At 39.3% G+C, this 26,285-nt stretch overlaps 1 protein-coding gene across 1 annotated transcript; it reads left to right on the top strand.

Moving 5' to 3' along the window:
• Positions 1-26,285, top strand: drd4a (dopamine receptor D4a). The gene is made up of 4 exons (XM_079808741.1): positions 1-693; positions 3,180-3,292; positions 10,399-10,988; positions 23,265-26,285. The coding sequence occupies exons 1-4, from the start codon at positions 466-468 to the stop codon at positions 23,474-23,476; spliced, it is 1,143 nt and encodes a 380-aa protein (XP_079664867.1). The 5' UTR covers positions 1-465; the 3' UTR covers positions 23,477-26,285.

Genomic DNA, 26,285 nt, shown 5'->3' with positions numbered 1-26,285 from the left:
ACTGCCATGGATCGTCACGGTGAAACTAAAGCGGAGAGACAACCGGTGAAACACTGACACATCTCTGGCTTTATTTACAGCCCTATTCACTAACTTTAACAAGTGATGTTATTATAAAGATAAGCGTTTTCAATAACCTCAGGCAATAATGAAACGCCTCAGATATTAACAGCGCCCCGCTAAGCCGCTTTAAGACTCGCGCGCCGGTGGATGGAAATAGAAGCGCGAGCTCGGGCTCCGAGCTGAAGATCCGCGCTGGGGACCTGACAGAAAACTTTTGCGCCAAACAATGAACAGCGATGATCTTAGAGCTGTCTTTTTCCCTCTAAAGACAGAAAATAACGGGACGCAAAGCGGAACGTTCTGAGTTTTCATGAACGCTCAAATAATGGCAAAGAAGAAACGGGTTTTATCGGTCAGTTTTATCAAAGGATTCCCAGATGACAGGTTATTATAGAGGCAGACATGCCAGCCAACCTCACCGTCTCCAGCCACACCACGAACTACAACTTCCCAGCGCTCATATTCGGGATATTATTGATCATTATCATCATATGTGGGAACGTGCTGGTGTGTCTGAGCGTTTACACGGAGAAAGCGCTGAAAACCACAACTAACTACTTCATAGTCAGTTTGGCTGTTGCTGATTTGCTGTTGGCTGTTCTGGTATTACCCCTGTTCGTGTATGCAGAGGTGAGTTAAGATACTCAATTACCTAGATATTGTAATATTGTGTATACAAGGAGACCAGAAAACAAACAGGTTTAGCCTACCTACTTTAAAACCCCGCTAAGCTGGTTTACCTGGTGATCATCTTAAATGACCAGGTTTTGGCCACTTTCATGCTGGTTTTAACATGTCTGTACTTGTAAAGCAAGTTTATTTTAACTCAGCAATTTACGTAACATTTAAATAAAGAATAGCTGTATTAAAATAAGGTGATTTCATGCTATATTTATCTCATTTTAATATTTAATAGTGATATTTTTAGGAAAAATTAAGATATTTTAATGAAAGCTCACCAAGGCTGTTTTTATTTGATCAAAAATACAGTAAAACAATATTGTAATATTGTGCAATACATTACACTTCAAAATAGCTTTTTCCTGTTATAATATATTATAAAAGCTGAATATTCAGCATCATTACTCTTCAGTGTCACATGATCCTTCAGAAATCATAGATTTTGTGCTCAATTATTAATAATGGTTCTTATTTTTATCAATGTTGAAAACCATTTTTGCAGCTTGTGGAAACTGTGATCATTTTTGTCTGAATTCTTTGATGAATAGAAAGGTAAAAAAGAACAGCAATCATTTGAAATAGAAATCTTTTGTAACAATATAAATGTCTCTTTTGATTCATTTAATGCATCCTTGCCGAATAAAAGTATTATTATTTTTTATATATTACTTACCTCAAACCTTTGAATGGTATGTATCACGGTTTCCACAACAACAACAACTAATAAAATAAATTAAGCAGCACGGCTGTTTTCAACATTTATAATAATAATAATGAATGGTTATTATATTTGAATGATTTCAGAAGGATCATGTGACACTGAAGACTGCAGTAGTGATGCTGAAAATTCAGCTTTATCACCATGGAAATATATAACATTTTAAAACATATTAAAACAGAAATCAGTTATGTTAAATAGTAATAATATTTCACAATATTACAGCTTGGTTAGTAGAATATATACAGTCAAACCAATATTTATTCAGACACCTTCAACATTTTCTCACATTATCACAGTTTATTCACTATAGTTTAGAAAAGGGTAATACAATATGACAAGAACTCAGAGTTAAACTGTGTCAGAAAAAATTAATCTTGATAATATCAGTTACTTTGATAGAAAGGTAACGGATTAAAATCAACCAATCAGCTGTTAAATGTAAGTACACAATTAGATGATACCAAATTAGGTCAACCAATGACCAAGCAATGCTTCATTTTGTCATGTGGTGTAAAACATGGTCAAGTGTCTGAATAATTTTGGTCCCAAATTTTTATCAATTTTACTGGTAGTCCCTGTATAAAGACTTTTTGGGTATAATATGTCACATTTGACTTTATTTTGCTATCCTCACTTACATAAATGAACTATAGTGTCCTGCACTAGTAAACAATTATATCTGGTGTCTGAATAATATTTGGTTTGACTGTATATATAGCCTACAACATATATATGAACGTTAATACAGTTTTATTGTAGCAACTGTATCTTTCCATTAACTACAGTAACCTATAATCTTTCATCAATTGACTTGTAGCACTTAACCGATCGTATCTCCTACTGTATGACACTGTTCCATAAAAGCGCAAGACGAACTTAGCATCAATGCTCGATTGTTATCCTCTCGTGAAAAACTTTGCAGACATGCATTCATCCGTCCTGGAACGGCCCCCTCCTGCTGAGATCGTCCGTCTCTGCCAGAGCGACGTCATGAACACACATCACACAATGCACATTGTCTGTCACCCCGGGATGCGGTCGCGATGTCCGAGACGCTTTCACTAGAGTGGCCAAAGAGGCCTCCGATCGGACATGCCATTCGGGGCCACGTTATAGTTACCATGTCCCCTAGACTGGATTCTGAGGGCCCCAGACAGCGGGGACAAGGTCACCGGGAGCCAAGCAAACGACTCATGGCTGGCTCTTCAGTACAAGGACACGGAGAAAATAAGCTCCAGTGAGTCAGCCGTGGCTTAATTACAATTTTACACGAGTCCCCTCACCACGATCTCATGGCTTCCACTCGTAGGGTGAATGTTGCTCGTTGGCATGGGAGAGAGGCCATTACCAAAAAGCAATTAAGAATCTGTCCTCATCTCCAGGCCAATAATTAAAATGCCATTAAATCCTCCTCGCTGCTGTTTTATCTCTTTTTTTAGAACACATGATGCGTATCAGGTACTAAATTACCATCAGCCCGAGAGCATGTGGTGTGTGTGCGTGTGCGTGTTTGGATTGTTGTGACAACGCCAAGCGGATAATAGGGAAATTAAGGTTTTACACAGTCGCTCCGCTGTGAACAGGAGGTTAGGGGAAGGTGAAAGGGCTCAGAGAGCCATGGGAACGGAGGCGAGGATAGACCGAGGAATGGATGACAGAAGCAACAAATGGGTGAAGAGTAAAAGACGGCGATGTTTTTTTGTCTCCCTCTCAGTTCCAGGATGGAGTTTGGTCCCTTAATATGACCGTGTGTGATGGACTGATGACCATGGACGTGATGCTTTGCACCGCCTCCATATTTAACCTCTGTGCCATCAGCATAGACAGGTGGGTCTGACATCGAGCTGTTGCACACGTTGTTGTTATCGGTAACTAAAATTAAAACCATTAAAACAATTGTAATCCAGACTGAATCTGAAGTGGTTTAAGTAGATAATAGCTACACTTCAGGCCCTGTTTACAACTGGTATTAAGATGCATTTTGAGCCCACTTTCAACCACGTCCAGACCACCGGATTGCTTTCGTTGTGTAAACGCTCATGGGGTCAAATGTGTTCGAACCATCTGGACCATCTGGAGCAACGGTGGGCCGCTGGACCATGTGGGCTGGCCCGTTGCTACTTAAAGGATTAGTTCACTTCAAAATGAAAATTTCCTGATAATTTACTCACCCCCATCTCATCCAAGATGTTCATGTCTTTCTTTCTTCAGTCGAAAATACATTTTTTGAGGAAAACATTCCAGGATTTTTCTCCACATCATAGACTTCCATGGCAAACAAAATGGTGAAGGTCCAAATCAATGCAGTTTCAAATCGCTTCAAAGTTCTTCAGAGCTGAGGAATAGGGTCTTATCTGGTGAAACCTTCGGTAATTTAGGGGAAAAAAATACAAATTAACAGTGTTGGGGGTAACGCATTACAAGTAACTTGAGTTACATAATCAGATTACTTTTTCAAGTAACTAGTAAAGTAACGCATTACTTTTCAAATTTACAACAAAATATCTGAGTTACGTTTTCAAAAGAGTAACGCAAGTTACTTTTTCACATTTACTTGACTGACAGTTCTCCTGCCCCCATGTTGAGACAAATCGAGAGTGAGTGCAGAGGAGTTGTGTGTAAACACATTATTGTAGTTTTAGACTAAATGTGAGCATTTATTCATCTCACTTGCACAATAAAGATTCAGTACTCCTCAAAAGGAATAAAATCAGTCAACTGCAAAATCAGAGTACTATGCAAACCTCCAATATAAATGTTAAATAAAACAAATATTTTGATGCATTTAATCTACCTTTATTGACCAATGTCTTGCTGCTGACCTTTGATGATTCAGTTAAACCATGAGCAAAAATGACTAGATTTTTTTTTGCTGGTAAAACTTTTTTCTCCTGCATCCTCTCCTGTTCATGCGTGAATTGGCATTTTTACCTCAGCCTGTGGCTTATTATTTCAATTTTGGTATGAAGTCTGAAGAGGTCTTTACATTTGCACAAAAATATAACTTTTTTGTTATAAAAACAAAAAACAAGCCCAGCCCAGGTGAGAAAAAGTAACGCAAAAGTAATGTAATGCATTACTTTTCTTAAAAAGTAACTAAGTAACTCAATTAGTTACTTTTTAAGGGAGTAACGCAATGTTGTAATGCATTACTTTTCAAACTAACTTTCCCCAACACTGCAAATGAATATACTTTTTCACCTAAATTGCTCATCTTGAGCTGCTCTGCAACATGCCACGGATTGTACATCTCTTGGATGAGATGGGGGTGAGTAAAATATCAGGACATTTTCATTTTGAAGTGAGCTAATCTAGCCTGGTTAAAACCAGACCATTCTCAGTAGTAACTGAGTTATGGTCTGGCAAAGCTTCATAGACAAATCATTTCCAAAGGGGCGTCACCAACGGGCTTCGCTCAAATGCCTCTCGGCGCAATTGGATAGACCTAAAACCAATCAGAGCGATGAGGGAGATGACGTATGCAGAGCGACGGAGATCGGAGAAACATCTGAGACTCTGGCCGTTTCTCAATATGCGTTCTTGTCTGTACTTGTGTTCTCAAATAGGAAATGTCCCCGGTTTCCATTTCAGAAATCTGGTCACTTTACCTAAACCACATATTAATGTTTAATATATTATTTTTAAAATGTAAATGAAAAGAGGCAGGGTGTTTTATACTTCGTTTTATTATAAATATATAAGATAATCAATGTAGGCCTAGCTACGCGTTGCCTGAACCACATTCGTGTGGCTATTATTATGTTTAATATGTTTATTTTTTATTTTTTATGAAATGAGGCAGTGGTGTTTTATGACATATTTTGTACGCGAACTTCTGACTTGCGTCCGTGACTTACCAAGTTTGACTCCAGAGAATGAACTCCCGAGGACGGGAGGACACTAGTCCGCCTACTCTGCTAATGGACAAGCAGCGTTCTTGGCAGTATCACTCAGTATATATGTAGTGCAGGCAATGCATATTATCTTCAATGCATGTTTATAACAAAACGAAATATAAAAAACCCAGCCTCTTTTCGTTTACATTTAAAAAAACACAGACACATAATATAGGCTATGATTATCACTGTAATAAATTAAATATGACACAAAACACAACCCAGTCTCTTTTTGTTAAATGTCAGTTTATGTGTGATCATCAATAGCAATTATAAAAGTATAAGTAAAAGGTATAAGAAACTATACAATAAATAAAGCAATTCAGTCAAAGTCAGCGCTAGGAGACTACAACGGTAAAGTTTAATATCTTAAAAATATAAAGTTATGAAACTTCACTTTGCCCTCAGACAAAACGATCTGTCTAGGAACAAATTATAGATTAATGAGAGCAAAGATCAGCCGTTAGATCTACACAAGACGAGACGGTTTAACCACTACAGAGACATCAGAGCCAGCGGCAGACGGCAGAAGGACTGGCCGAGGAAAGGCGCCTCTCGGCGGGCTCAATGATCGATTGAGCGCCGCTGAACCACTGGAGCTCACAACTCCGAAAACGGCAGATCAAATTTTAAAGAGGCGCTCTCTTTATAAATAAACCACATATTTGAGCTTTAAACAACTACATTCACGCCTGAAAAGGACTTAAAACTATATTTTGTAAAACATTAACACTACCAGAGGGCTCTCGCTAAGACCCATTCGTTTAGCCACCAAAGGGCCAAGCTGGTATCAGAATCCAGTCGTTAAGACAGCGTTAACAATCTTTTTTAGATATGAAGGCTTCGAGTGTTCCTCTTTGCTCGGGTTTTAACGAAAAGTAAAAGTTTAAATCGCTTAAAACAGACGCGATAGCTGATTTGAACGAGTGATGCTCCACAGTAGCGGCAAATCTGCTTCAATGTCGCTGCGCTGTCGTCATCGTGTAAAGCCCGCCCCAACGTTTCTAATTGGTGCCGCGATTTCTAGGGTTTAGAAATGGGCTTGAATGGGGTCTTTGCCAGACTACTTGCAGAGCAAATCTAAATTTGCCGGAAGTTGTCTGGGTTTTCCCAGGCTAGAGCTAATCCTTTAAACATATATGAATTATAGTAAAATTACGTAGCCTATATCCTTCCATCAGGCCACGCGGCCCACTTAACATTATGTTAAGCCCGCCCACCGACTCTATACACGCTGTGATTGGCCTGACCAGAGTTTGGTTTTTCCAGCTCGCAGGTCTACCGAGAGTTGCAAGACTACACTTGCGGAAAATTTGATTTGCTGTTGCTAGTGTGCGTCTAGATTTCTAGGCTAATAACGAAAGGCACCATAAAACAGTCCACATTCTGCACTACATTTTAATTCTTCTAGACCATAGCATTGTGTTATATGGACTGACTTTATGGTAGGTATTGAACTTTAGTGATATTAAAGGTGCACTATGTAAAAAAAAATTCTGTAAAATATCCAAAAACCTCTTGGCCAGTGTTATATATTTTGTTCAGTTGAGTAGTTACAATATCCCAAATGTCTCCAACTATTTGTAAATCGTGATAAATTGCTATTTTAACAGAGGAACCGGGACGTGTGAGGGCGTCGCCTGTCAATGGCATCATATCTGCGTTCCCCTCGGTTTCTGGTTTTATTTTGCAGAAACGCTTTACTCTCACTGCATTGTGAACAAGTGTCATAGCAGCTGCTGAGAGAACACACAAAGTAACGTCATATCATCATTCTCAACACACTCAGATGTGTCTAATATGATAAACAGAGCTGCATTACCTCATACGCATGACCGGAAAAGCGGAAATGACGCCGGCGACTGTGTCTTAATAAAAGTCCTGCTGCTCGCGAGGCGTGTGTTGCTCATCTTACTAACAATTGCTCCAGCGGTTCCTCAGCTCCACAACACTCGCTCCTGCTCTGCTTCAGACTACAGTAACGTTAATAATCACATCCATCAACATGATTTCTGCCCGAGTCCTATCCCGATTCTTTCCCACTGGCTGTGAGGTGAAGACCACATGGCCCAAGATTCAAGATTCAAACTATTTCAAAATTTGTTTTGAACAGGCGACCTCTAGCGGATGGAAAAGTTACATACATAGTGCACCTTTAAACTTCACTGTAAAAGAACATTAGTAAAAAGACCGCCTACTGACCTAATACGTAAACATTATGGGAAGCGCTCTAGCCAGACGGGATTTGAACTTTATCGGCTAGAGACCCAAGTTTGGTTTGAAGACAAGAAACGTACAATCATGTTCTCTCACCGTTCCTGATTTCTAACACACACTCACAGCGTTCGGCTGGTCTTGTGTCTGTCAGAGCAGAAACTAAAGCTGCTGCTCTCCGAGTGTTTTCCGTCATCCCGGTCGCGTTCATATGTAAATTGCGTGAGCTTATTTCATCCATTAGATGGAAAGATCTGAAAAAAACATACATTTACTCGCCCGTAGACCCTCCCCTCAGAAATCAGGACAGAAGTGATTGAAAGTGGACAAAAGAGACACCAGATGTAAATGGGAATGCGTCTACTTGAGATCCGATCGACCAAAACGCATCTTTAATGACCAGGGCCATCAGAGAAAATTAATTACCTTTTGTATGTAAGCGTGTTTCCCATCCGTATGCAAATTAGATATCATGCGTAGTTTGCACCCACTTCCAATAAACATTTTATTTATTTATAGTCGTTATCAAAGAAAAAACTCACTGTGGTAACCCAGAAATCACATTATTTGGGGTTGTAAAAATGCTGTTCGTGCCCTTAAAGTCTGTTGCTTGAGGCGAGGATTGATCAATCAAATTCATACAGTGCACTCATTTTGCACAGCTAGTTTTATATTTTCGAAGCGATAAGGGTCATAGCAGGTTACCTTCCTAATTATGGTTGTGTTTGAAGACACGATGAAATAGCATTTATAATAAAACTAGCTGATATGATTAAAAGAAGAGAGAGACTGGTAGGGATGCATGCAGAACGAATGTGTTCAGAATAACTATATGGCATTATTACCTTGGAATTACACCCGATTCATTATTTAGACCCTCTTTCGCTGTCCTGCCGTCGTTGGCCTGACGATTCGAGTCAACCGCAGGGTCATTATCGTCCCTCCTGCCATTCAGTGTGGCTCAGCAGAAGGTGTTTTGAGAGATTAATGAGATATATGCTCAGGGTGGCACTCTCTGGAGACGCAACAGCATGAAACTTGTTATGCAAGGAAAGGCTGCAAACACACCACTTGGCAGAACTCGCCACAGAATCCGCATGAAAAAGCAATTTTGGACACCGCTGCGCTTGGTTTGTGTAACAGCCACATGCGTCCAGAGCTGTGAGATGCTGGGACGCCTCAGGGTTCACACAATCCTGTTTAGAAACGTCCTCGATCAATAATAAATGCGTTCATGGCTTCTTCTATCACTGATATGGAGATGATATGCAGCTTTGATATCTCACATATCTCACAAATTACACTTAATACTTCAACCCTCACCCCCCCAAAATATATATATTTTATTTTGCATAAAGTATATATAATTAGAAAATGTTTTATATATATATATCTGATCAGGCATAACATTATGACCAACTTCCTAATATTGTGTTGATCCCACTTTTGCTGCTAAAACAGCCCTGACCCGTCGAGGCATGGACTCCACTAGACCCCCGAAGGTGTGCTGTGGTGTCTGGCACCAAGATATTAGCAACAGATCCTTTAAGTCCTGTAAGTTGCGAGGTGGGGCCTCCATGGATCGGACTTGTTTGTCCAGCACATCCCACAGATGCTCGATTGGATTGAGATCTGGGGAATTTGGAGGCCAAGTCAACACCTCAAACTCGTTGTTGTGCTCCTCAAAACATTCCTGAAGCATTTGTGCTTTGTGTCAGGAGCATTATCTGCTGAAAGAGCCACAGCCACCAGGGAATACCGTTTCCATGAAAGGGTGAACATGGTCTCAGCAATGCTTAGGGAGGTGGTACATGTCAAAGTAACATCCACATGGATGGAGGACCCAAGGTTTCCCAGCAGAACATTGCCCAAAGCATCACTGCCTCCGCCGGCTTGCCTTCTTCCCATAGTGCACCTGGTGCCATGTGTTCCCCAGATAAGAGACACACACACACCCGGCCATCCACGTGATGTAAAAGAAAACATGATTCATCAAGAGCTGCACTTTTGGAGATGCTCTGACCCAGTCGTCTAGCCATCACAATTTGGCCCTTGTCAAACTCACTCAAATCCTTACGCTTGTCCATTTTTCCTGCTTCTAACACATCAACTTTGAGGACAAAATGTTCACTTGCTGCCTAATATATCCCACCCACTAACAGGAGCAGTGATGAAGAGATAATCTGTCATAATGTTATGCCTGATCGGTGTACATACTAGTGCTGTCAAATGATTAATCACATTTAAAATAAGTTTGTGTTTACAAAATATATGTGTGTGTACTGTGTATAATTATTATGTATATATAAATACACACATGTGTGTATATATTTAAGATTTTTTTTAAATATATATAATATCAATTATATAAATATATATACAGTATATACATGCAAATATTTTTAAATATATACATGCATGTGTGTGTATTCAAATATACATAATAACTTTTTGCCCCAAATTCTGTGGTAGTTTACTTTTTCAATTTTTTTTACTAGGCATACAGTAAAAATAATGAAAAATGTTTGCAATATGATCATGTAAAATAGGACCTTTCACAGGTTTTGTGAAACATTTTCTCTATCTTCTGTTAACAGGAATCACATTATTATAAAATACACATGTTGATATGAGTGATATTCTCTGATTAGCAGATGAGGGTTCAGGGAAATATCAGGTCAACACACAGTTTGGTCAATTAACCAATAGAGATTCGACCAGTGGCTTGTAGCTAGCATTTAATGATGAAAAGAAGGTGTTGATCAGGGTGTTTTAATAGTTTTGCATGGACTGAATTGTAATACCTCATATGGTTTGCAACAGGTTTATCGCAGTCTTTGTCCCTCTTAATTACAACCGCCAACATGTGGACCAGCGACAGATTGTGCTGCTCTCCGCCACATGGATCCTGGCCTTAGCCGTGGCCTCCCCCGTGATGTTCGGAATCAACAACGTCCCCAACCGGGACAACAGCGAATGCAAGCTGGAGGATAACAACTACGTGGTCTATTCCTCCGTCTGTTCGTTTTTCGTGCCGTGCCCCATCATGCTTTTGCTGTACTGCGGAATGTTCCGGGGCCTGAGGAATTGGGAGGAGGCGCGGAAGGCCAAGCTGAGGAGCAGCATGCAGACCTGCAGAAAGCTTCAGGAGGCCGCCGCGTCGCTTCAGCCCCTGTCTGGCTTGCCGCCCCTGTCTGGCTTGCCGCCCCCTCTGCCGCCTGTGATCGAGAAAGACCTCACTGACACAGAGGATCTGGACCAGGATCCCGATCCTGACAGCCCAGATCCTGTGTCCATGCTCGCCTACCCCGTTGGGAGCTACAAGCAAGATAAAAACCAGAACCGGCAAAGGAAGGGGACGAAAATAAACAGGAGGGAGAGGAAAGCAATGAAGGTGCTTCCTGTTGTAGTAGGTAAGCTAGTTGATGTTATACTGAGGTTGACATGTCTTGCTATACTCTAGTTTTTATGACCCTGTATTATTTCAGAGACTACATGAATTCATAACCTTAAAATGGAAACCTCGGATCTTTATCGACCCGGGACGTCACTACCCTCCCCCTCATTCATTTTTTAAAGTTAGACATCGATCTTCTTAGTATTCCTCAATCTATTCATTCTAAACAATATATAACAAGAATTATTTTATTTTGTAAAAAGTGCATAGGGTCGCTAGCGACCCGGGGTATGTAATAGTGTTAGTATATTTTTTCTGCGCAACAATAATTGAATCTCTTACGACTCAATAAGTGCAATTCACGTTTGTTCCTCAAGGTGGCAATATCTGATGCACAATGATGACGTGATGTTTCACTCATAATTACAGCAGGCATAAAACAAAACTTGAATTGGCTCAGAGATTTACAGCGCAACGCAATCAAATATTACTGATGCTTGATGGTGAATTTAGTGAAGAAGCTGCTCAAATTGAACCCTTCCAAGTTCCAAAAGGTAACAAAATATATACTTTTGTAATTGTAATTAAAACATCAGTTTTATACTAATGAGGCAGCTAGGGCTACATCTGTGTTAGATATAGATATGGGTTGCTAAAGACCCGAATATGTAATAATGATTGGAGAAACATTCATGCATTTTAGGGTTAAAGGGATAGTTCACCTTGAAATTAATATAAAGCCACACTCTAAAAAAAAAAAAGGTTCTATATGGCACAAAAAATGGTTCTTGGCTCGTAATCATAGGGGAACCTTTTTTAGTGCTTTCCTGTAGCTCAAACAGTAGAGCATGGATGGTGCTAGCAACGCCAAGGTCATGGGTTCGATTCCCAGGGAAAGCAAGAACTGACAAAATGTAAAATGTGTACCTTGAATGCAATGTAAGTCGCTTTGGATAAAAGAAAAAATAATTTGGATAAAATGCATAATTGTAATTGCAGTGCTATATAGCACCAATTTTGGTTCTTCAGTGGTTCTTCAGCGGTTCTTCAGAGGTTCTTCACCGGTTCTTTGACTAAGGTGCTATATAGCACTAAAAAAGGTACCCCTATGATTACGAGCCAAGAACCATTTTTGGTGCAATATAGAACCTTTTTTTTTAGAGTGCATCTTTTACTCACCCTGCTGTTGTTCCAGTGCCTTATGTCCTTCTTTTTCGGACCTCAAAAGCTGAAATTTAAAAAAAATAGTCCTGCACGCATTCCTTCCTATAATGGCAGTGAATAGCGACCAGGCTAAAACATTACAAAAAAGATACAAATGTATCACGTAATCATACAGTGAGACGCGTGCCATATATGGAAAGTGTTTAGGAGGCATACTATAAGGTTTTGCGAGACAGAAACCATATTATTCAGTCAAAACACGACAAAGCGCGTTCCTGTGATGAGTGCAAGCCGTCAGCAGGCACCGGTGCTCATGCTAACTATAACTCGCACTGTTGTTATGGTACCCGTGATAAGCTCACACACACACGCACACACACACACACACACACACACACACACACACCATTTTGAGAAATCAGGCTCAATAGAAACAAACGCAACTCTCGTCTTTTCTATAAGGTATATGAAAAGAAATAATACAATAATACTATTAATAAAACCTCCTGTGCACCGGTTGTTGGGGCTGCGGAGTCAGTGCTGACGGCTTGCACTCATCACAGGAACGCGCACAGAGTAGCGGCCGAGCTCAGTGTTTTGGCTGAATAATACGTTTCTTTCTTGCAAAACCTTATAGTATGCCTCCTGAACACTTTCCATATATGGCGCGCGTCTCACTGTATCATTACGTGATAATTTTGTATCATTTTTGTAATGTTTTAGCCTGGTCGCTATTCACTGCGATTATAGGAAGGAGCGCATGCAGGACTATTTTTTAAATTTCTGCTTTTGAGGTCCGAAAAAGATAGAAGGACATAGAGCATTAGAACAACAGCAGGGTGAGTAAAAGATGGCTTTATTTTCATTTCGGGATGAATAATCCCTTTAAAATACCAATATTCTGTCACACCGCAGGGCCATTTACTGAGCTACTGAAGGGAAAAATGTATTAAACTGAACTGAACTGAATAACGACACTATTGTGTTTTATAGAGCTGCTTTACGGCTGAAATTGAATTGTTTTTTTAGCTGATGAATTTTTACAACATTAACACTTATTTTCCGGTTTATTTCTGTGAAGCTGCTTTGAAACATTCTGTATTGAATTAACTTTTTATTTAAATTTAAAAAGCAAAAAAGGCTGATGTCTCTAACCAACGTGCAGTTGAAAAAAATTACATTTGAATTATTTTATCTAAGTATTAAGTATCTAACTTCTAAGTTTTTGAGTATTAATAGTATTGTGCTAACAGTGAGAGAGTGGATATTAAACTACAAATGTTGCATAAACGAGCGTATGCAGGTCAACTAAACAGCACAACCAGCACGATGAAGACATTTGAAGGTGAAGACACGATAAAGACAGCCAGGATAGTTACCCACTCACGTATCTTTGATCATATTACTCCTATTCTTTTCCAACTACACTGGCTTCCTGTCCGTTACCGTGTACATTACAAAATTGTACTCCTTACTTACAAAGCTCTACATAATGTGGCACCTTATTACCTTTCGGACCTTCTTCATCTGTATACTCCTGTTCGCTCTCGGAGATTATCTAAGGCAGAACTATTGTCTGTTCCAAATTTCACGATGATTTCCTTTGGTGGTAGGGCTTTTAGTTGCGTAGCTCCTAAGTTATGGAATTCTTTACCAATACACATCCGACAGATGGATTAAATTTCCCAATTTAAAGCACAGATAAAAACAAATTTGTTTAGAATAGCTTTTAATGATATGATTGATTGATTGACGTGTGAGTTTGTGTTTTGTTTGATTCACATTTTATATCTGGTTTGTACGGTGTCCTTGAGTGCCTTGAAAGACGCCTTTAAAGCTTCACTGTGTGATATTTTCCTCCATCTAGTGGTGAAAAGGTATATGACCATCCAGGGAATATTAGTTTCTGTTCCTCTCAATTCTCAATTTCGTTTTAACTCCTACGGTGGCCGATTTAGTCCAAGATTAACATGGCTTCCAGTTCGACCTCGTCCACATTCGACGGCGAAGATTGAATTTTCGGGTATGTCCCTCTTTGGCTAATGTACTTTCAAGATGGAGGGGCAACATGGCGACCCGCATTCGAACCCCTCACCCGTATGTATTTTCAATGGCATATTATAAACTTACGAGAATACTTTATTAGCTTACTTGAAAGAAGTAAATATACATTAATGAGCACATACATTTTTGAAAGAACTAAGTGTTTTTAGCTAAGAATGAACTAAAAAAAGTTACACAATGTGAAATCTCTTTGAATTTAGTTGTTTTTATAGCCTACAATTTGCAGATACACTCTAAAAAAATGGTGCTATATGGCACTAAAAGTGGTTCTTGCTCGTAATCATAGGGGAACCACTTTTGGTGCCATATAGCACCATATCTTAACAGGGTCGTTATGGTAGCGGTGCTATATAGCACCTCAGTCATCCCAAAGAGTTGCTGAAGAACCAGTGAAGCACCAAGATTTGGTGCTATACAGCACTTAAAGTGGTTCCCCTATGATTACAAGCCAAATAACCACTTTTAGTGTCATATAGCACTGTTTTTTTGTGTAGTTTGAAGGAGAAATTAACATGACATTACATTTTTTTTTTTAAATCAAATTATTCCAAAAATTAATTGACTGATCATTGCATTCTACCCCTATAAAGACATTTTATTTTAAAATGTTAAAAGCTACTTTGAAAATATTGTACTTCGAAATTCAAATTTCTTGCTTTTTAATTAGTTAAATTGGCAGATTGTTTGACCATTAACTTGACATGTTGAATAATTTATAGGGAAAATAGGGTGGATCATTTATTTGTAAATTAGCTATTTGTTTTAAAAACTTACTTTTTAATTTCAGCAATTTTGTGCACTTCACAGTTATAATTAATAAATTAGGTGGACTGAGTTGTTGCCTGGCAGTCAGCAAAGAAACAACGTTTCTGCCTAAAGGCAACATTTATTTAGGGAATTAAAAAAAATCTGTTTTCTTAATAAGTAATGAAGAATGTCTAGAAATTATTTTATAATAGCTTTGATTGAACCTTAAAAAAGCACCATAACCAACCAGCCTAATCTCAGTTTGGAGGTGTTGTGAGTTCACAAAAATAAAGAGAGAAAAAAAAGGGCTTAGAGGAGTGATTAAAAACACTGTCCACATTTGCTGAAACGAGGAACTCCTTTGGCCCTCATTGGCTAATCATTCCTCACCAATCCTCCAATCCGATTATGATGTAAGCCTCACTTTAGTCCAGCAGGCAGAGTGGGGGCAGCCGTCGTCACATTAAGACATGCACTTATCCTCTTCACGGGTTCCTGGGACGTGCCACTGATGTACCTGTGCTCTGTACAGTACTGACCGTACTTGGCAATCCCTTTGGCTCCTCGTCAACCTGAGTACAGACGAGAAAGAGGAGGTAGAAGAGTGAGGGAGGGACAGTTAAAGGTCAGGGTAGGGTCAAGCTCTTCAGAAGTCCACACTAGAAGCGTAAAAACTGCTAGCTAGTTTGGAACTACACTGAAAATAAACAAGTAAAATGGACTTAATTTTTCTTTGTCAAGTTTTTGCATGCATATTTTTTAAGTAAATTTCACATATGGAATTAAGTAAACTCTACTTAAAGGTGGGGTAAGTGCTTTCTGGTAACCGATGTTGATTTTAAATCACCAAAACAAACACGCTCCTATTTTGATAGCTCCGCCCCACACATGCGTAACCCAGGCAACGACTATGACGGAATCTGCTGTGCCAGCCGGCCGAGGGAATGACGTCATCAATAAGTGAAAGCAATGTGTTACTATGGTAATCCAGGTCGAATGTTCAGTGAAAAAGTCGTCCCTTAAATCGCAAAAACACAAACACAACTCGATAGCACGAGCACGACAGTCCAACTAACCAACATAGTACAATTATGACAAGATTAGAGGGATATATCACTCACGAAAGAGGATACAAACATATATTAGGAGTTTATTATATTACTTTCGGACACACTTTGGGTTTAGACGCTCCAGGCTAACTATTAGTTACTATTTTACTTAAAGGTGGGTAAGTGGCATATAAAAACTGCTTTAGAAAAGTGTCTCGGGCCGAGTATCAAAACAAACGTTTAGCCTATCAGCAGTAAGGGGCGTGTCTACTAATGACGGGGGGAAGAGAGCGCTCAGTGCACATCATTATTCAAAAAACACGACACAGGACGGACATTAGCCGAGCGACGACAGAAAGAGAGAGATGGCAGATAAAAACACATGTGGAAGATGTGTGTGGAACAAAAGAAGACTTACGATCAGCTTGAAGAGAACTCAAGGAGCGAGCGTTGTTTTATTTCTTCTCGGTAGGCGAGTAACACTGATTTTGTTTTGTTTCACAGAACTAATATAAGCTGGCTTTTGCTTGAATATGCTCATGTTTGCTTGCTTGTCCATTTGCGATGGTATTGTCGTTCACTTCAGCGATGATAAAGACCCTTTCATTTCCACACCGGATAAGCCTGGAGCGTCTAAACCTCCTCACTGTCTGTTTCAAGCGTCAGCTCCCAAAGTGTGTCCGAAAGTCAGATAATAAACTCCTAATATATGTTTGTTTCCTCTTTTCGTGAGCGATATTACAGTGACGCATTGCTGCCACATACATATTATTTTTTAATATGTATTCATGTATGTATGTACTCAATTATGTCGTAATAACGAGATGTTTTGTCGTTTAAACGACATCTTTTCTCTTTTCTCGTAGATCTTATGTCGTTAAAACGGCATATTTTCTCGTAATAATGAGATCTTATGTCGTTAAAACGACATAATTTTCTCGTAATAATGAGATCTTATGCGTTAAAACTACATATTTTCTCGTAATAACGAGATCTTATGTTGTTAAAACGACATATTTTTCTACTGTAATATATTGTATGTTATACTGTAATACATATATTCTAGAAATGTATTAAAAAGAAAGACACTCTCAGCCTTACTCAAAGGCCGTGGAAAGGCCAGTGGGTTCGTTACGCACGTCAATCCATTCCCGGCGTTCTTATTTTGCTTCATATGTATTAAATATACAGGCCATTAGTTTATGAAACCTTGGTCAAAATTAAAATACAATTTATAGAAAACGAAATTCACTTTAAAGAAATGATTTCTGCAAAACAACACTAAAAAAAATCATGTCTGACCCCACTCCATGTCTCCAGACATACTGCGCGTTTTATAGCCTATACTCATTTTAAAAATTACAACAATTTCGTGCTATGGGCACTGCCACTGATACAGGCAGCGGATGAGCCTATTTTTCTGCTTTTCAAACAAGTGTGACAAAGGGATGGGCTTAATAAATTCTCTAATGTGGATAGAGACATATATATACACACATCACTATACAACATGTCCTTATTAGGAGAAAATATATGTTTTTTTAACGAGAAAAATATGTTGTTTTAACGACATAAGATCTCGTTATTACGAGAAAAGATGTCTTTTTAACGACATAAGATCTCATTACGAGAAAAGATGTCGTTTTAACGACATAAGATCTCGTTATTACGAGAAAAGATGTCGTTTTAACGACATAAGATCTCGTTATTATGACATAATTGGGTGAAAAAAATTATATGTATGTGGCAGCAATGCGTCACCGTACGATATATCCATCTAATCTTGTCATAATTGTAATATGTTGGTTAGTTGGACTGCCGTGCTCGTGCTATCGAGTTGTTCATGAGAACTGTGTTTGTGTTTGTGTTTTTGGGATTTAAGGGATGACTTTTCACTGAACATTCGACTTGGATTACCATAGTAACACATTGATGACATCATACCCTCAGCCGGCTGTGGGGCGGAGCTATCAAAATAGGGGCGTGTTTGTTTTGGTGATTTGAAATCAACATCGGTTACCAGAAAGCACTTACCCCACCTTTAACTAAAGTAAAATATAAAATAACCCTAACTCCAAATGTCACAAAATGGCAAGCTACTAAACCTACCAATAAAAGCAATGATAAAAAAAATCAACCATATTAAGGTTTTACTTAATTTTATAATTGATAAAATTTATATTCCATTTAATTTCTACAAGCTTGAATTGAGTACTAATATAGAATTTACTTTTAGTGTTTTAAAGTGGTTTAATTTTAGTGTTTTACAGTTTTGCCTGAACTAACTTTTTAATGTAGAAATTAAATTTTGTTTAATTTAGTTTTTACTTCACCACAGAATCATTTTTATCAGTGTAACTGTCCTTTATATGCACCATTTGTTCTTAAAGGGATAGTTCACCCAAAACTTCTGTTGAACACAAAAGAAGATATACTGAAGAATGTTGCTAATCAAAAAGTTGACGGTAGCCATTGACTTCCATGGAAGGGAGTAAATGATGACAACGTTTTCATTTTTTGGGTGAACTATCCCTTCAAGGCAGAATGTAGTAGCTTGTAAGCTCTATGTAAAGACAAAGACATTACCCTCTATGATCCAACAGCTGTTTTGAAATACGTGTTAGTACAAATGCATTTTAGTTCATCCTTTATTCTAACACTTGCCTCACCTAATTAATGATAAAAATGGGGGACTTTAAAGGGGTGGTAAAACACATTCTTTTGAAGGCTTGATTGTGTTTGTGGGGTGCACTGTAACATGTGTTCATGCTTCGTTTTAAAAAAAATTGCCTTATTTTTCATATATTTGACCTTTATTCTACACTGCTCTGTCCCTCCTTGTAAAACGGTCTGATGCTTTCCGGGTTGTATGAAGCCAGTCCCTCAAAAATACGCAGTGGGCTCAGATTGGTTAGCTGGCCCAGTGTGTTGTGATTCGCTAACCGCAGTGCACGTCGGAAACGTCACGCCCCTTCCCGCCCGAATCAGACCCAGAACATTTTAGTGAAGATGATCGAGCAGAAGCTGTTCAGTCCTCGAGAGTAAAGACTGCGGATCTATAATGATCGCTACTGAATGGCACTGTTACTTTTGTATTTTTAGAACGATTATAGCCAAATATCTGTCGCAAGAACTAACCCAAAACAAACACTAAGCACTGGCTTTAACTAGTAAGTTAGCCAAATCACACACAGAAGCATGTTTAGCAAGCCTGTAGATAAACAATACATAAAAGCTCTAATCAAAGAATCATTTACACTAATGTCAGGTTCGCTGTTGAGATTTTAACGTTAGTGTTTGTAACGTTAGGTGTTCGTCGGATAACGTTAAGTATGAATGAGCATTTAACAGACTGGTTTGCAGAACAGCTGTCATCTGTTTACTTCCTTGCTACAACCTATTACAGGAAAACACATCGATGAAAAATAAATCAGACTTACAGGTTGTGGCCCGTGAACAGCTTCTGTTTGTAAATCCAGCTTTCAGGACAAGCCGTGGTGCATATCCTGTATTGAACTCGCGAAGTTTGTGGAAGTTTGTGTTGTCCTCCGTGAAATGTGCAGCGCGCGCGTCGTGCATCCACGCACCGGCAGTGTTTTTTTCACGCAGCTGACGTTGTGCAAATCTGGCATTGAAATCGCGAAGACGGTGGATGCAGGGAGCCCTGCGCGCGCCTGATTCCCCGCTGACTCAAACACACGTGCATATAACATGCTGTATGTTAAACGCTCTGCAACGCACCCCCGTCCCTATGAAGGCTGAACAGAGCAAGTACCCCAGACCTGCAATCCGGATGAAAATAACAGCGTTTCTTCGGCATTGCGGCAAAAACACAGCCTACTAACGCTTCCCCGCGGCGATACAAAATTGCCTCGCCCCCCCTTATTTCATATTCCCCGGAGGAGGGGTTTATGTAAATATTGGGCCTGGTGATGTCAGCAAAACCTGGGTGAATGTGTAGTAGTCCCTAGCGGCCGTTTGCTGTAGTCCTTAGAAACTGATTTCTTTAAAAGCAAATATCTCCCTTTGCTTTAAACTTTGAACGTTGTAACTTTGCAGATGTTGTTTATGCTCAAGCAGCAACATTACACGTTAGCTAAAGTTAGAATAGTGAAATCGTGGTTTACCACCCCTTTAAATAGGGACTTTTAAATTGCATTTATTTACTATAATTGATTTTCGGTTTAGGTTAGGTTTGAAAAAGCGTGTTCAAAAGGCATTAACAAAATAATTTATTCACATAAATGTTCTCTCTTAAAATGTAAAGGAGTGTAAATGTCAACATTATCGTATACTTTAATTTAAATACTTTAAAACTAGGCTAAATTGTAATTTATGCACGGCTGATTCAAATGACCCCATGATTCCCACAGTGCACATGGCTAGTCACGTTCAAAATATATCATATAAAATGTTTTTTTTTTTTTCATAAAACCTACAATTGTTTATAAAATAAGGCATAAAATCCAAGGTACTCCGGGGACAAAAGTAACATACTTTACAGTGACTTTCAGCCATCCTGTTCTCTCCTCACTCTCACTTCTGACAGATGATAGATCTGTGGAAAGATAGATCGGCAGGTCATATTTCATATCCCTCTGAGAGCGACCCTCCGTTAGTCCTCTGTTCCTGTCTGGAAACTCTCAGAGTTGAAGTGAATAAAATAACTTATATCTCTGATCTGAGATGATGCTTACTCATTTGAGAAATGGAGTCTCGCAGCGATTCACTGCCTCCAAAAAGCCTGCAAAACAGGGTTAGATGTTCAACGTGCTGAATCATAAATGTGATACTGCAGATTCACATTTTGTTATCCAGTCCAATATTATGGACCTTTTTGTTTATGCTGTGCCGTTTGATTATTTTTATTTTCATGTCTAATAAGTGAATTAATCTAAGGGCCTGCTCACAGTAAGAACGATAACTATAACTATAGAGAGCGGGTGAAAAATAGTTTACACAAGTGAAAATAGCAGTATTTTCTTTGCAATAAGTGTAAATAGTAGTTAGATACACCTCAGTATTTTAGTACATTATGAAACAGTATGCAATAATAACATATTTGGGCCCTATTTTAGCGATCTGAGCACATGGTCTGAAGCTCATGGCGCAGGTGCACTTAGGGTCTGAATCCCCTTTTGCTAGTTTAACGACGTAAAAAAAGGATAGTGATGACGATTTCAAAACACGGCATCATGAAGCTTCGAAGCGTTATGAATCAGTGAGTCGATTGAGCAGTTTGAATCGCCAAAGTCACGCGATTTCAGCAGTTTGGCGGTTTGACACGCGATCCGAATCATGATTCGACTCACTGATTCATAACGCTTCGAAGCTTCATGATGCCGTGTTTTGAAATCGTCATCACTATATAAGTCGTTATTTAGTTTTTTTTGCGCACAAAAACTATTCTCGTCAATCCATAAAGTTATTGTAGAACCACTGTAGTGAGATGGACTTTGTAACGACGTCTTTAGTGCCTTTTAAGGGTCTTGAGAGTGAACCGTGCATTGTGCCAATGGAGGCCTTTCAGACCCATCAGATTTACACTAAAATATCTTCATTTCTGTTCTGAAGATGAACGGAGGTCTTACGGGTGTCGAACAACATGAGGGTAAGTAATTAATGACAGAATTTTCATTTTTGGGTGAACTAACCCTTTAAGCTTAAAAAATTTCTGCGGGTTGATTTCCTCCCCCGTTAGTACAATTTCGGTGCTCCAACAACCCCAAAACATACCCCAGACGTACAAATTCAGTGAAGAATACGGCCGCCCGAGGGAAAAATTGCATTGGGAAATTTCTGGACTACTTTTAACTGGCAATTGGGCTACTTTTGACCAGCCACTGTGTTACTTTTGACCGGCCACTGGGCTACTTTTGACCGGCCATTGGGCTAATTTTGATCGGACATCGGGCTACTTCTGACTGGCCTTTGGGCTACTTTTGACTGGCCATTGGGCTACTTTTGACTGCAAATTGGGCTACTTTTGACTGGCCATTGGGCTAATTTTGATCGGACATCGGGCTACTTCTGACTGGCCTTTGGGCTACTTTTGACTGGCCATTGGGCTACTTTTGACTGCAAATTGGGCTACTTTTGACTGCAAATTGGGCTACTTTTGACTGGCCATTGGGCTAATTTTGATCGGACATCGGGCTACTTTTGACTGGCCATTGGGCAACTTTTGACCGGACATCAGGCTACTTTTGACCGGACATCGGGCTTCTTTTGATCAGACATCAGGCTACTTTTGACCAGACATCAGGCTACTTTTGACCAGACATCAGGCTACTTTTGACCAGACATCAGGCTACTTTTGACCGGACATCGGGCTACTTTTGACCGGACATTGGGCTACTTTTGACCGGACATCAGGCTACTTTTGACCGGACATCAGGCTTCTTTTGACCAGACATTAGGCTACTTTTGACCGGACATTGGGCAACTTTTGACCAGACATCAGGCTACTTTTGACCAGACATCAGGCTACTTTTGACAGGACATCAGGCTCCTTTTGACCGGACATTGGGCTGCTTTTGACCAGACATCAGGCTACCTTTGACCGGACATTGGGCTACTTTTGACCAGACATCAGGCTTCTTTTGATCAGACATCGGGCTACTTTTGACCGGACATCAGGCTACTTTTGACCGGACATCGGGCTTCTTTTGACCAGACATCGGGCTACTTTTGACCAGACATTGGGCTACTTTTGACCAGACATCAGGCTACTTTTGACCGGACATTGGGCTACTTTTGACCGGACATTGGGCTACTTTTGTTGCACAGACCTGGCAACCCTGATTCCAACTATATTGTTTCTCTGTGCCATTATCGTTATATTTGTGGTGTGACCTTTGATATTCTTTTTACATTTAGAACGAATTTTAGAACTATATCGTTATAGTTATCGTCCTTATCGGGCCTTTAGAACGAATGATTATTAAAATGTATAGTTGTATTTATCATCCTTGGTGTGACTGGCCCTTTAAAGATCCTATGATGGTTTCCTGCTGTTGAAGCATTGATTTTCCTACTACAACAGGAAGTTGATATTTTAGTTTATATCACAATACTGAAAAACTTCACTTTACAGTGGAAAAATGTAATCTTGAAACCAATCTCTTGAAACCAATTTCTTTGTGAATTGATTGACTGCAACAGAATGAGTTATGAAAGGAAATAAATTGCATTTTGTAGGACAACAATATGTTTATCCATAGAATGTCCATAGAATAATTTTTCACCTGACATTCGTCAATCTACAGGTACCTTCCTGTTCTGCTGGACGCCATTCTTCGTAGTGCACACGATGAGGGCTCTTTGCGAGGAGTGCAAAATCCCGGGCTTTGTCATTAGCATCGTGACCTGGTTGGGCTACGTCAACAGCGCCCTCAACCCCGTCATCTACACCGTCTTCAACACAGAGTTCAGGAAGTTCTTCCGGAAGTTCCTGCCGACTCTGCCCAACTGCTGCTAGCCTGCTAACGGTTTACGAACAAAACATACCCAAAAAGTATAAATAAACCAGACAAATAATGCTTACATGTAAATACAGCATGTTGTATGACACAAATACGAAAGTATGATTATAATGCACTACAATGTTTGCTGCCATTACATTTTTACTTTACATTTTTACTTTGTATGTTTACATTTTGAAAGCTGACATCAAAGGGCCTCGTTCATGAAATTCAAGCAGAATGAATGTTCATAAAATCATTTTGTGTAAACTCGCATTTAATTTATTTCGTAAAACGAAATTATCTTATGTAAATTATGGTGGTCATAATACATGACTTCCATGTAAATAGCACTTGAGTTACATAAATTGTTGCAATCACAAAATACATGCATGTGAAATGTTCGTAAAACCGAGTCATGAAAACATACTTACAGAGTGGGACAAATCAGGAAGAACAAATTTTGGGATGTTGTTATTGAAGCTAATAAAACAAATTATGCAAAAATGGCTTTCCGAACAAATGAAACATTTCGTTCTGCTTGTGTTTCATGGACGATGCCCAGTTTATGCTTTGAAGCTTCTGTGACAGGAATGTCTGTGGAACGGTCTGCCATCTCTGATGACCTCTCTTTGCCATTACAGTTCTCATGTGATATGCAAAAGAGCTCATCCAGCGGCCCGTAAGCCCACGAGTCAAAGGCATTCATTTTGTATCTGATTGCACTGACTTTCATCTGAGAAATAAATGTTTTTCACAGACAAAAACTACTATGTGCTGATGTCCAGAGGAGGAGTTAAAGACATCGAAGTTGTACAGTAGACGCCTTTTTTTTGTGAGCCTCGAATCCAAATTTCTGTTCATTTCATGTATTCACCAAGCAAAAACTTTTATTGGACAAAATGCAAAGAACTAAGAAGAATTTTTACTATGGCGACATTGATGTGATGTTATAAAAATAACAGTTAACAGATGGGGTTGACATTTTAAGAATGCAACAAATGAATAATCGAATGTCAGGCATTGTCTCTAGTGGGGAGACCAAAACCGAATCCTTGCAAGGTGGATCTGTGAACAAAAACAGTTTTGGACCTATACTGAGGACATTTTTGTACAACCCCAAATCAGAAAAAGTTGGGACAGTATGGAAAACGCAAAAAAAAAAAAAAAGAATTGATTTCTAAATTTACTTTGACTTGTATTTCATTGCAGACAATATGAACACAAAATATTTCATGTTTTGTCTGGTCAACTTCATGTAATTTGTAAATATGCATCCTTTCCTGTCATTCAGACCTGCAACACATTTAAAAAAATGTAGGGCTAGTAATGAGGTAAAATGGTTAAATAATGATGTGATTTGAAACAGGTGATGTCAACAGGTGATTGTAATTATGATTTGGTACAAAAGCAGCATCCAAGAAAAGTCTAATCCTTTAGGAGCAAAGATGGGCCGAGGATCGCCAGTTTGCCAACAAATACGTGAGAAAATTATTGAAATGTTTAAAAACAATGTTCCTCAAAGAAAGATAGGAAGAGATTTGGATATTTCACATTCAACAGTGCATAACATAATTAAAAGATTCAAGGAATCTAGAGGGAATTTCAGTGCGTAAAGGACAAGGGCGCAAGCCTAAGCGATCCCTCAGGCGGCACTGCATCAAGAATCGTCATTCATCTATAAGCGATATCACCACATGGGCTCAGGACTACTTTGGCAAACCTTTGTCAAGTATCCACAATACGTAGTTACATCCACAAATGCCAGTTAAAACTGTACTGTGCCAAAAGGAAGCCCTACAGTTACTGTTAACAGTGTCCAGAAGCGCCGTCGACTTCTCCTGGGCTCGGAGGCATCTGGGATGGACCATCACACAGTGGAAACGTGTACTGTGGTCAGATGAATCAGTATTTTTGGGAGGAATGGACGCCGTGTGCTCCGGACCAAAGAAGAAAAGGATCATCCAGACTGTTACCAGCAACAAGTCCAAAAGCCAGGGTCTGTCATGGTATGGGGTTGTGTCAGTGCCCTTGGCAAAGGTAACTTGCACTTCTGTGAAGGCACCATTAATGCTGAAAGTACATAGAGATTTTGGAGCATAATATGCTGCCTTCAAGAAGACATCTTTTCCAGGGACGTCCATGCATATTTCAACAAGACAATGCAAAACCACATTCTGCACACATTACAAAGTCCCGGCTGCGGAGGAAGAGGGTACGGGTACTTGACTGGCCTGCCTGCAGTCCCGACCTGTCTCCAATAGAGAATGTGTGGCGCATTTTGAAGCGCAAAATGCGACAACGAAGACCCCGTACTGTTGCCCACCTTAAGACTTGTTTGCAGGAAGAATGGGACAAAATTACACCTGAAACACTTCATCACTTGGTCTCTTCAGTCCCTAAACGTCTTTTAAGTGTTGTGAAAAGGAATGGCAACATTACAAAGTGGTAAATGCTTTACTGTCCCAACTTTTTTTGAAATGTGTTGCAGGTCTGAATGACAGGAAAGGATGCATATTTACAAATGCCATGAAGTTGACCAGACAAAACATGAAATATGTTGTGTTCATATTGTCTGCAATGAAATACAAGTCAAAGTAAATTTAGAAATCACTTATTTTTTTATTTATTTGCGTTTTCCATACTGTCCCAACTTTTTCTGATTTGGGATTGTATGTTTCTGAATGGAATACGCTGTCGTATCCTGTTTGAATGCGGAGGCAGATGTACTGTGAGTTAGATGTTCGTTGATTATTTCCATGCCTTTCATGTTATTTGTGCTCTTCAGGTCACGCAGTGTTCATTAAAAGCTGAGTGAACCCGGTT

The sequence above is a fragment of the Gobio gobio genome, assembly GCF_949357685.1.
Source record: "Gobio gobio genome assembly, chromosome: 25".
NCBI lineage: Eukaryota > Metazoa > Chordata > Actinopteri > Cypriniformes > Gobionidae > Gobio > Gobio gobio.
This window is presented reverse-complemented; position numbering and strand designations above follow the sequence as displayed.